The 13,176-nt window shown below is 47.0% G+C and overlaps 1 protein-coding gene across 1 annotated transcript in view; it reads right to left on the bottom strand.

The window, feature by feature from the left end:
• MOV10L1 (Mov10 like RNA helicase 1) overlaps positions 1-10,828 on the bottom strand; it is a 62,559-nt gene extending 51,731 nt beyond the window's left edge. The window contains exons 1-3 of the mRNA XM_069581808.1: positions 10,706-10,828; positions 8,812-8,996; positions 1,484-1,646 (exon numbers count right to left, since the gene is read on the bottom strand). Of these exons, the coding sequence (XP_069437909.1) occupies positions 1,484-1,646; positions 8,812-8,996; positions 10,706-10,802 (445 nt within the window). The 5' untranslated portion in view covers positions 10,803-10,828. The remainder of the gene's footprint in view (positions 1-1,483; positions 1,647-8,811; positions 8,997-10,705) is intronic.
• Positions 10,829-13,176: the final 2,348 nt, after the last annotated feature.

Below are 13,176 nucleotides of genomic sequence, written 5' to 3'. Positions count from 1 at the left end.
ATTAGATTGCTTTACTATTCTTTAACGTGCCCAGGTATCGTTTTCTCTTTTTTAGAAGGAATTTGAGCATTGCAAATAGTTTTTGAATAACAGTAAAGGCCCACCAATATAATAAAATAAATGTGCTAATTGAGATACACACACACATACACACTTAAAAATGATTTTCTCTTAACCAACCTGAACGTCCCTCTACCTTCTCCACTGTGTGCCGGTTTGGCCACTCACTTGCCTGGTGCCCTGGTTGGTCACAGTAGAGGAGTGAAGCCACGGGCAGGCCACCACAGCACGGGGGTGCCGAGCCCAACCTCACTCCCACACCCTCCATCTGCTGACGCTCCCCCAAGGTTAATCCCAACCAGAAGGCAGAGGGCAAAGCTGGCTGGTTCACACAGGGCAGGCCTAGGGTCAGAGCAGGAGGAGACCTGAGTCAATGGGTCCAGCCTTGAGGTGGGGCCACAGGTCAGAGGTCTGGGCTAAGCCCCAGGAAGCAGGAAACAGGTATTGGGTTGAGGCTTTCAGGGCAACACTCTGAGGACCTCAGGGATCCTGGTAGATGAAAACTGGTCCCTGGACAGGACACATCGGCCACTGAAGAGTCATCCAGACGGGGGCAGGGCCCCTTGACTGCACAGCCCAGCAGGGTGTCCAGCTTAGGCCGCCCCCCCAGGTTCCTCTGAGTCCTGCCTGAGGATGAAGCATGTGTAGGACTGTGTCTCCTCAGGAGGGGAGCAAGGGCCCACTCGTCTGGGTCTCCTCCTGCCTTGCTCCCTGCCCACCACTGGAGATAGCAGGCACACAATAGTTGTTCAAAAAATGATGCTGACAAATGATTTTTATAGGCATAAAAACAGAATCTTAGATTAGCTAACGTGTGTGTGTTCAGTCCTTCAGTCGAGTCTGACTCTGCCGACTCCATGAACTGTACAGCCTGTCAGGGTTCTCTGTCCATGGGATCTTCCAAGCTAGAATATTACAGTGGGTTGCCATTTTCTACTCCAGGGGATCTTCCCAACCCAGGGATCAAACCTGGTCTCGTGTCTCTGATATTGGAAACTGGATTCTTTACCACTGTGCCATCTAGGAATATCAACTAAAACCAGATGTAATTAAAGATGTACTCTCGGGAAAGTACCAGGTTATCCCCAAGTCCTATTTTACACTGGACACACCTAAATAAAGAGATCACAGTACCTCTGAGCATCCGTGACGTTGTTGTCCTAGATCAGGAGCAGCAATTATGGAAAAGGAACAGCCACCCAGGAGTTGGCAGCTGCACGACAAACGGCACAGAGCGAGGGGCGGTGTGTCGCCAGCACCGGAGCCTCAGCTCGCCGCCGCTCCCCCGGCAAGCCTTCTCCCAGAGGGAGCCCAGACGTGGTCCTTTCAGTGATGCGAGCAGTTACCTCAACCCTATTCATGAACATTTTTTAAAAAACCACAAAAACGAATTGTAAATGTGAGGGAGACCTGCCCAGCACACCTTCACACACACTCTCCAGGGAGAAGTACGTGGTCTGGCTGATGTAGCCCGCGCGGTCCATCAGCGAGGTCACACAGCCGATCAGCACCCGGGGGCTGGGGTCAGACAGCCCCCCGCCGTGGCTCTTGCTGTCATCGTCCCATTTATCCGAGACGGCTTCCACCTGCAAGACAGACAAACCAACACTAAGGACACCACTTAGGACATGCTGAGGACCACAAAGAAAGCCAAATACTGGCCAAGACCCCTTATGAACACTGAGGCAAAAATCCCAATGAGACAGGCGAACCGAATGCAGCTGCACATCGTGATGGAGAGGGGTTCATCCCAGAACGCAACCACGGCTCAACACATGCAAACCAGTCACTACCATCCAGCAATCTGGCAGAACAAATGAAAAATTATACACAATAATCTCAGCTGGTGCTGGAAAGGCATCTGATAAAATCCAACACCTTCTTTATGATAAAAATACTCAATTAACTAGGAAGACACTGGAACTTCCTCAGTACTATAAAGACCACATATGACCCAGTGCTCCCATGACACTCAGTGGTGAGACTGAAAGCTTTTCCCCAGGATAAGGAAAAGGCAAGGATGAGTGCTTTCACCACTTCTGTTCAACAGAATACTGGAAGTCCCAGCCAAAACAATTAGCCAAGAAGAAGAAATTTTAATATCCAGATTGGAAAGGAAGAGGTCAAACTAGTTGAAGTTAACATAAGAGCTGACTCATTGGAAAAGACCCTGATGCAGGGAAAGACTGAATGGAGGAGGAGAAGGGGACAACACAGGACAAGACGGTTGCATGGCATCACCGACTCAGTGACATGAATTTGAGCAGGCCCTGGTGGATGAAGGACAGGGAAGCCTGGTATGCTGCAGTCCATGGGGTCGCAAAGAGTTGAACACAACTGAGGCTGAACAACACCACATGATCTAATACGGGCTTCCCTGGAGACTTAGATGCCTGCAATGCAGGAGACCTGGGTTTGATCCTTGGGGTCGGGAATATCCTCTAGAGAAGGGAATGGGGCTACCCACTCCAGTATTCTTGCCTGGAGAATTCCATGGAAAAGGAGCCTGGCGGGCTACTGTCCACAGGGTTGCAAAGAGTCAGACACTACTGAGCAAGATCTTACATCCAGCAAATGCTAAAGAATCTACAAAACACCTGTTACAGCCAATAAACAAATTCAGCAAAGTTACAGGATACAAAAATCAACATATAAAAATCAGCTGTATTTCTATTTACCTATAATAAATGATCCAAAAAAAAAAACACAGAGAAAACAATTCCATTTATGATAGCATCAAAAAACAATCAAATACTTAAGAATTTAACCAAGAAGGTGAAAGACTTGTACACTGGAACTGCAAATGTGACTGAAGAAGCTAGTGTTACTCACTCAGTTGTGCTGGCTCTTCGCGACCCTGTGGACAGGAGTCCGCCAGGCTCCTCCATCTGTGGGATCCTCCAGGCAAGAATACTGGAGTATTGCCATTCCCTTCTCCAGGGATCTTCCTGACCGAGGGATCGAGCTCAGGTCTCCCACATTTGCAGGCAGACTCTTTACCGGCTGAGACACCAGGGAAGCCCTCCCCAGGAAAGAAGGTAGAGAAGACACAAACAAGTGGAAACACACCTCACACCCATGGATTAACATGAAGACATCAATACTGCCCAAAGTGACTGATGGAGTCAATGCAATCTCTGTCAAAATCCCAATGATGGTTTTTGAAGAAACAGAAAAACCCATCCTAAAATTCATATGGCATCTCAAGGGACCTTGAATAGCCAAAACAATCTAGAAAAGGATGGACAAACTTGGAAAACTCATCTTTTTTTATTTCAAAACTTACTACCAAGCTACAATAATTAAAAGACTGTAGAGACGTACAAAACACCAATCAAACAGAATAAAGAGCCCAGAAATAAACCCTCACATGTATGGTCATATGACTCTCAACAAAGGTGCCAGACCATTCAAAGGAGAAAAGGTTTTCCATGTGGTGTAATCTTCTCAAGGAATGGTGCTGGGAAAACTGGATCCCAGCATGTAAAAGACGAAGTCAAACTCTCATCCAACACCATATTCAGTAACTAACTAAAAAGTGGGTCAAAGATTTAAATTTAAGAGCTAACCCTATAAAACTCTTAGAAGAAAGCATAGGAGAAAAACTTCATGATCTTGGGATATTTTTTAAATGTGACATCAGGCACAGGCTATTAAAAATGATAAATTGGACTTCATCAAAATTTAAAACTTCGGTGCATCAAAGGATATTATTGAGAGAAGTGAAGAGGCTTTCCTGCTGGTCCAGTAGCTACGACTCTGCCTTGCAATGTGAGGACACTGGTACGATCCTGGCCTGGGAAGATCCCATATGCTGCTGAAGAGCAACTAAGCCCCTGCACTGCAACTACTGAGGGCCAAGTGCCCTGGAGCCCACGCTCTGCCACAAGAGAAGCCAGAGCACTGTGACTAGAGAGTGGCCCCTGCTCACCAAAACCAGAGAAAAGCCTGCGCACAGCAACAAAGCCCCAGTGCAGCCGAAAGGAATAAACTTAAAAGAAAAAGTGAAAAAGCCACAGATTGGGAGGAAAAATGTATAAATCACACATCTGACAAGGGATTAGTATCAGAATATATAAAGAACTTTTACAATTCGATAAGAAAATAACTTGATTAAAATATAAGCAAAGGAACTGAAAAGACATTTCTCTGAAGATATATGTTGTTATAAATGACCTATAAACACATGAAAAGATGTTTAGTGTTACTAATTATTAGAAAAATGTAAATCAAAACCACAGTAAGACACATTCACTAGGGTTAAGTTCAGTTGCTCAGTTGTGTCCAACTCTTTGTGACCCCATGTGACCCCATGAACCGCAGCAGGCCAGGCCTCCCTGTCCATCACCAACTCCCAGAGTCCGCACAAACCCATGTCTATCGAGTCGGTGATGCCATCCAACCATCTCATCCTCTGTCGTCCCCTTTACCTTCTGCCCCCAATCCCTCCCAGCATCAGGGTCTTTTCAAATTAGTCAGCTCTTTGCATCAGGTGGTCAAAGTTCTGGAGTTTCAGCTTCAACATCAGTCCCTCCAATGAACACTCAGGACTGATCTCCTTTAGGATGGACTGGTTGGATCTTCTTGCAGTCCAAGGGACTCTCAAGAGTCTTCTCCAACACCACAGTTCAAAAGCATCAATTCTCTGGCGCTCAGCTTTCTTTATAGTCCAACTCTCACATCCATACATTACCACTGGAAAAACCATAGCCTTGACTAGACAAATGTTGGTCGGCAAAGCAATGTCTGTGCTTTTTAATATTCTGTCTAGGTTGGTCACAATTTTCCTTCCAAGGAGCAAGCGTCTTTTAATTTCATGGCTGCAATCACCATCTGCAGTGACTTTGGAGCCCAGAAAAATAAAGTCAGCCACTGTGTCCACTGTTTCCTCATCTATTTGCCATGAAGTGATGGGACTGGATGCCATGATCTTAGTTTTCTGAACGTTGAGCTTTAAGCCAACTTTTTTACTCTCCTCTTTCACTTTCATCAAGAGGCTTTTTAGTTCCTCTTCACTTTCTGCCATAAGGGTGGTGTCATCTGCATAGCTGAGGTTATTGATATTTCTCCCGGCAATCTTGATTCCAGCTTGTGCTTCCTCCAGCCCAGCGTTTCTCATGATGTACTCTGCATAGAAGTTAAATAAGCAGGGTGACAATACACAGCCTTAATGTACTCCTTTTCCTATTTGGTACCAGTCTGTTGTTCCATGTCCAGTACTAACTGTTGCTTCCTGACCTGCATACAGGTTTCTCAAGAGGCAGGTCAGATGGTCTGGTATTCCCATCTCTTTCAGAATTGTCCACAGTTTATTGTGATCCACACAGTCAAAGGCTTTGGCATAGTCAATAAAGCAGAAATAGATGTTTTTCTGGAACTCTCTTGCTTTTCCCATGATCCAGCAGATGTTGGCAATTTGATCTCTGGTTCCTCTGCCTTTTCTAAAACCAGCTTGAACATCTGCAAGTTCGCAGTTCACGTATTGCTGAAGCCTGACTTGGAGAATTTTAAGAATTACTTTACTAGCGTGTGAGATGAGTGCAATTGTGCAGTAGTCTGAGCATTCTTTGGCATTGTCTTTCTTTGGGATTGGAACGAAAACTGACCTTTTCCAGCCCTGTGGCCACCGCTGAGTTTTCCAAATTTGCTGGCATACTGAGTGCAGTACTTTCACAGCGTCATCTTTTAGGATTTGAAATAGCTCAACTGGAATTTCATTACTTCCACTAGCTTTGTTCGTAGCGATGCTTCCTAAAGCCCACTGACATCACATTCCAGGACATCAGGCTCTAGATGAGTGATCACACCATCATGATTATCTGGGTCATGGAGATCTTTTTTGTACAGTTCTTCTGTGTATACTTGCCACCTCTTCTTAATATCTTCTGCTTCTGTTAGGTCCCTACCATTTCTGTCCTTTATTGAGCCCATCTTTGCATGAAATGTTCCCTTGGTATCTCTAATTTTCTTGAAGAGATTTCTAGTCTTTCCCATTCTATTGTTTTCCTCTATTTCTTTGCATTGATCGCTGAGGAAGGCCTTCTTATCTCTCCTTGCTATTCTTTGGAACTCTGCATTCAAATGGGTTTATCTTTCCTTTTCTCACTAGTGTGGTGACTATCAAAAAAATAAACAAGGAAAATAATTCACATTGGTGGAGACATGGAGAAAGTGGAACTCTGTGCTGTTGGTGGGAATGTAAAATGGCGCAGCCACTGGGGAAAATTTGGTGGGTTCTCCAGAAGTTAAATATAGGGTTACCCCACATGCATGCTTAGTCTCTCAGTCATGTCCAACTCTTTGAAACCCCATACACTGTAGCTCCCCAGGTTTCTCTGTTCATGGAATTTTCCAGGCAAGAAGACTGGAGTGGGTTGCCATTTCCTACTCCAGGGGATATTTCTGATCCAGGGATCGAACCCATATCTCTGTCTCCTGCATTGGCAGACAGATTCTTTACTACTGAACCACCTGGGAAGCCCATAGGATTACCATATGACCATTCAATTCTACTGCAAGGTACAGACTCCAGAGTTGAAAACAGGGACTCAAAAGGTACTTTCCACAGAAGAATTATCTACAACAGCCAAAAGGTAGAGACAACCCAGGTGTCCATCAACAGGTGAGTGGAGAAACAAAATACAGTCTATACATACAATAGAATGTTATTTAACCATAAAAAGGAATGAAGAGCTGATACTTGGTACATGGATGTACTCTGAAAATATTATATTAAGTCCAATAAGGCAGATACAAAAGGACTAATACATGATTCCACTTACATGAAGCATCCCAGGATAGTCAAACTCATAGAGACAGAAAGTAGAACAGTAGGTCATTATTTAGTGGGCATAGAGCTCTTATTTGGAATGATGAGAAGTTGTAAAAGTAGTCATACGGGTGCACAACAACATGAATGTACTTAGTGCCACTGAATGGCATCAAGAAACTTTAAATGGTTAACAATTTCATGTTATACACATTTTACCATGATAAAAAAAACCTAAACAAAAAAATGAGCAAATAAATCCAGAGGCCAGTAGAAATGAGCCAATTCCACAACTTTCACAGTGGAAGTCAGTTAATCCTACCTAGTGTTGGTAAATCAAGTGATACAGGCCTCTTCCAGAAGAGCTAAAAACAAACAAGGAAGCACTCTGTCTGAAGAGTCAAGAGTTCAGGTGGAGCATGAGGAGAAGGTGCTGTTCCCCAGGGGCGGCATGTTCCAGACCAGAGCAACTCCACAGGCCCTTCTGCCCTAATAGAGATGGTTTATGTTGGAAGCATCCAATTTGGCGCCACCAGTCATGTTTAGTACTTAAAATGTAGTTCATGAAACTGAGGAGTTAATTCTAAATTTTACTTAATTTTAATAAATCTAAATAGCGACATATGGTTGGTAGATGGTATGTCATGACCATTTAAAAAAGTAGTTGAACACAGTAAGTTTAGCAGATACCAAATTATATACCAAAAATCAACAGATTTCCTATAAGGGAAGAAAAAGATTGAAAATACAAAATAAAATCATATTGATAATGAAACAAAATCAATACAATTCTCAAAAACTTAAGAAGGAATCTGCAGAACATAAGTGAACAAAAAGAACACAAAGGAAGGCTTAAATAAGTGGACATAATTTGTAGCTGGTGAAAACTCGCTGTGATCCATGTCACTTGACCTAAATGGATCCATGTACTCTTCGCTGGTCCAGGTGAGTCTGAGCCAAGGAGGAGAAACAGCAGGATGACTCTAGTGTTCATCCAGAAGAAGAGGAAAGCCAGAGAAGCCCATCCACAGACAGGAAGAGGGAAACCAGCCTGCCACCCAAGGATGTGCCTGTGCCACGGGGGCCAAGTGAAGGCATCAGGACCGACAGGGTCCCGGGTAGGTGGGATTCTGGGACCTTCCAACTCAGTAGGAAAGACTGGACCACTCAGCGGATGACTGGCGAGCTACCAGGAAAGAAATGTCTGGTTCCTTCTTTCAGTCCACACAGCCAGTAAGTTCCAGGGAAATTAGACATTTAAATGTAAATAAACAATTTTTCAGAAGAAAACCTGAGGGCATGTCTGAACTGAGAAGTGTGAAAAGCCTCTCTAAGGATTCACATAAAGCCCTGGAGCCACAAGGAATAGACAGACCCATTAACTATGTGGAATGAAACTTAATTCTGTAATGTAGAGAGTTTAATTTTAAATAGCTGAACCCAACAAACAAAATGTATAAAGGACACCAAAATAACTCACAGGAAAAAAATGTGAATATTTAGTCTATTTTAAGGCTTAAATGCAAATTAAAACAATAAGCTCACTTATCAAAATGACTGGCGAAGATTTCCGAGATGCCTAAGTCCATACCCTTGCCAACATGGGTAACTGAAGTCTCTCATCCTGCTCCTGAGTATAATTAGCATGAAGTTCTTGAAGGATAATTTGACGATAACCATTAAAATGTTGAACATGCATACCCTCTAACTAACATCAGGAAATCAGAGAGTAATAATACTATTTTTTTTAAGAAAAATTTGCTGCATAGTAGAGTTCATTAATTATCTTTGCTAACTGGATAACAAAGGGTCCAAATAGCTATTATTCGCAACAATAGCTTTTTAAATGACTAGAAGAATAGATAATGAAGTGGTAACACTGATTTCCTCCATGGCATAAAACTATAGGTTGTCTCTAAGAGGAGGATGGTGGTGTGAAGCTCAAGGTGGAGAGAATTCTTCCTCAAGAACTCAGGCCTTACCCGGATTGCTTTCAGTCCATTTGACACCTTATTTTCTTCCACAACTGCAATAACTTCCTGTCCGACATTTAGAAGCACTTTGCTCGTCACAGCCTCATTGGAGAAGTAGATCAAATCATCAATCATGCCATAATCACTGCAGTACCTTGTCACGACACCCTGGACAGTTTTCAACCTGGTGTCACCTGAGACAGGTAAACAGAGAGGTTACACTGACCACAAAGCAAGTGCACGCTACAGTTGAGTCTCCCAGAGAACAATGGAGCTCAGAGCACCCTTGTGGCTAGAAGCCCTGTGGGCTGAGAACCTCCCTGAAGAACAGAGTGCTCAGAACGTAGGGTTTTGGAGGCAGACTTCCTAGGTTACTCCAAAGGGCACAGGTGGTAGGCACCATGGGGAGAGCTCTGACTCTAGAGCCAGGTTGCCTGGGTCGGATGCCCAGCTCTTGCCCTGCCATCTGTGGAACCCTGGGCTAGGTCTGTGCCTGTCCTCATCTGTAAAATGGAGACAGTCACAGTCCAAGAGAGCTGTGTGAAGGTTATTACATGACAGAATGTGCAAGGCACAGACCTCTGAGCTGCTGGCACAGGCCGGGGGCTGCTTTAGAGCAGCAGTGGGGGAGTCACTACTGTGCACTCTTATCACCACTATTGTCTTTCTCATCACCAACACTACCAGCAGCAGGGCTAGGAGATTCTGTATTATTTCATCATACCAGAAATGGCTTCCAAGATGGCCCAGTTGTAAAAGAAACTGGCAGCAATGCAGGAGACCCAGGTTCAATTCCTCCTCAGGAACATCCCCTGGAGGAGGAAATGGCAAGCCACTCTAGTATTCTTGCCTGGAGAATCCCATTGACAGAGGAGCCTGTGGGCTATAGTCCACTGGGTTGCAAAGAGTGGGACGCAACTGAGCACTCAATCCTAGGCAGGCACTACTGGAAGATTCTGGGCCTGGGGGGCAAGTCTGGGGCAGAGCAGGCCTTCCCTCATCCACTCAGAGACCTGGGCCTGGAACTCCCGCTCCTTCTCAGACACAGAAGACAATGAGTGCGCCCTGGCCCAGCTGGAAGCCCACTGAGGCCGAGCTGTAATCCTACTGCTGCTGAGAGGCTGCATTGATGGACAAGGCCAGGCCTGGATGGGTGAAGCGACCTGCTCCAGGCCGCAGTTTGCTGAAGAGGCAGAACGCCAGCTGCAGACGGCTAATAGCATGTTGAGACAAGTAGCTCCATGACTGACGTTCTGGCTTCTCTCGCTGAGAATTTCGTGTTTTGGGAGGTTACAGAGAGCAACTAGAGACTCACTACCCAGCGCTCAAGTCTTGGACAGAAAGAGGGGTTGGGAGAAAATACCAAGAACCTTGGGGAATGTGTAATTCCGGGTTCCAGAATCAGAAGTACTGCCTGGACTTCAGGAAAGGTGTTCGATAACAATTTCAAGAGCAAGACCCCATGGGACTAAAAGAGCAGTTTAGGATAGCCGGGGTCACCCTTTCCAGAGCCGCGAATGCACACAACTGCTGGGACACTGACAGAGAAAGAGCGGGAACCTGTCGAGGGTCTGGTGTCAGGGCGCTTGCAGCGCGTGACAAAACCAAGCGGAAAGGAGACACAGATCCTACGCTGGGAAGAGATCGCCATGAAAGAGACACGCCTCAGCTTCGAGGGCGGACAGTACAAAGGTGACGTCGGGGTCTCTCAGACCCTGGTCTGGGCACGCAGAGGCCCTGGACCCGGCTCGGGCCGCTCCCCACCCCCACCCTCAGTGCACGCGGGAACCAGGCCTCGGAGCTCCGCGGCTCCTACTAGGTTACCGGCCGCCCCCGCCCGGGCAGCGCCCAGCGAGGCTGGGCCGCCTCAGGGGCCGCGCGGCCCGCCCTCCCCGCGAGGCACCTTCCGCGAGCTCGGGCCCCAGCGGCCCGGCCTCCTCCTCTGGGCAGTCCGCCTTCCTCCAGAAGAAGGACACCACCTTGGCCGCGAGGCGCAGCATGGCCCGGCCGCCCCGCCTCAGCGCCGCAGCCTGACGCGCCCGCACGCGGCACGCCGCTCCTGCCGCCAATGCGCTGCCGCGCTCGCGCCAGCGCGCCCTGGAGCTTGGCCAATAGGGTTGCGGCGCCTGCGGCGCTCGGCCAATGTGGGTGCCGCACGCGGAGACTGTTAGCGGCGAGTGGGGGGCGGTTGCGACCGTTAGTGCGCCCTGTGGGAGTGACGTCACGCCCGTGCTGGTGGGTGCGACCCGGGGCGGGTCGGCCGGGCTTCGTGCGGGCAGGGTGGCTGTGCTTGCCTCCTTCTGGGCGGGAGCCGGCCGAACTTCTGGCTGCTCGTCGCTGTTAGGTGTAGCTTTGGCAAATGTGCCATATCAAGTTGGAGAAGTCCCCTCTGCCCACTTTCGCGAGAGTTCTTACGGTGCTTGGGTGGGGAGTTTTCTCAAATGCTTTTCCTGTGTCTAGTGAAATGACGTCTTGTTTTTCTATTTTAGCGTGTTAATGAGAGTGAATTACATTGATTGAATTTTCAAATGTTAAACCACCGTGCTTTCCTGGGAAGCTCAACTTGGTCATGGTGTGTTGTCTGTTTTGTGTATTGATCCAGCTTGGTAACTTTGTGCCTGAGTGATGAGGAATTTTTCATTTATTGAGGTGTGTGGCAGTCCTCTGGGCTTATACCTGATTTGGCTTGAACTCTGTGCTAACTGGAACAGCCTGCCTCGTGGCCTATCAAACACATATTGTATATCTGTTTTAACAAATTCAACTTTTGTATTGGTTAAAGGGCTGTTACCAATATTCAGCAATATTGCATAAACTTTGGTAATTTTAAGGGACTGTCCATTTTAGCCAATGTGTCAAATTGTTGGCAAAATTTGTTCATGGTGTTTCCTTACTATCCTTTCACTGTCTCTGTGATCCACTGTGATGAACCATCTTGCATTCCTAACTTTGGTAATTAATGTCTGTCCTCTTGTTTGTCTTCATCAGTCTAGCTACATGTTTATCAATTTTATCTTTTCAAAAAATTCCTTTTGGTTTCATTGACTTTTTTTCTATTCATTATTTCTTGCTTTCTCTTCCTCCTCCTCCTCCCCCTTCCACTCCTCTTCCCCTTCCCTCCCACTTCTTCTTCTAGTTTGATTTGTGCTTTTCTAACTTTTTAAGTTGGAAAATTAGATATTGAATTTTGGAATGGCACTTTCTTCATTTTTAACATAAGCATTTAAGACCATATATTACTTTAAGCGTCAATTAGTTGCATATGCAATTTTTTACAAAGTTTTTGTTTACTTTTGACTGAGCTGGGTCTTTGTTGATTTGCCTCAGCTTTCTCTTGTTGTGGCAAGCAGGCTTCTCATTGCGGTGGCTTCTCTTGTCGTGGAACACAGGCTTGTGGCTGAGTTGTTCGGTGGACAAAACTCTTGCTCTCTGTTTTCTGTCTCAGGTGAGGCAGCTGCACCTCTCGGGCCAGGAACCTTCCAGTCCCCTGAACTCCTGCGCCCCTCATCTCACGTTATTCAGACGGCAGGTCCGCTTGACTTTTCAGTCTGGCAGAATCTGGTGGCTTCTGACCACGCCCGCGGCTCCCCCTCCATCCTGCCAACACCTGCTCTCACCTGCGGTCCCAGGGCCTGTGCGCCACCCAGCTGGACGCTCACTCTTCTGCCCAGCAAGTGCATCTCAGAGTCCAAGCCACGGCTGTCTCCACGTCCTCAGGTGCCTTGTGCCTGGGCGCCTCACCTGCACCTCGCCCCGCAGGGTCCCTGTGCCCACCTCCCTCCAGCCTTGCCACCTCCATGCCTCTGCACCTGGGGCACCTCTGCTCCCCTTCCCTCCTCACCACTGCCCCCCCTCAGTGAGGCCTACCCTAACTCCCCTGAGTAGCCCCCCACGCCCTCCCTGGACTTATGTGCCATCACAGGGGAAGTCAGTTGCGTCCCCACAGAACACACCCCTTTATCCCGTGTGCCTGTCCCGCATTAGGCTTTGGACTCCACACGGGAAGGGCCGTGGCCTGTCCCACCTATCCTGCAAGTGTGCGCTGGATAGCGGGGTAAATGTTGAACCATGAGCAGGGCCTCCGCAGCACAGAGGGAGAGAGGGCACTTTAGGGACAGAGTTCGTGCGAGGGATGGGGCTTGTTCTAGAGACTGGTGTTGCTGCCGGAGATGGGGAGGTTCTTCCCAGGACACTTGGGAGGCGTTTGTCCCACCATCTCTAATTCCAGAGTGCTTATTTGTTTCTCCACAACTTTGGAAATGCACAGACATGGTGAAACCTTCAAGCAAGGAGAGAAGCGAAGAGTCCCACTGGTTGACAGTCTCCCTGATAATTGCACTTATTGCTTTAAAAGGCAGTCACTAAAGAGGTTTG

The sequence above is a fragment of the Ovis canadensis genome, chromosome 3, assembly GCF_042477335.2.
Source record: "Ovis canadensis isolate MfBH-ARS-UI-01 breed Bighorn chromosome 3, ARS-UI_OviCan_v2, whole genome shotgun sequence".
NCBI classification, from domain to species: Eukaryota; Metazoa; Chordata; class Mammalia; order Artiodactyla; family Bovidae; genus Ovis; species Ovis canadensis.
The sequence above is the reverse complement of the archived record's forward strand: the minus strand, read 5'-3'. Positions and strand labels throughout refer to the sequence as shown.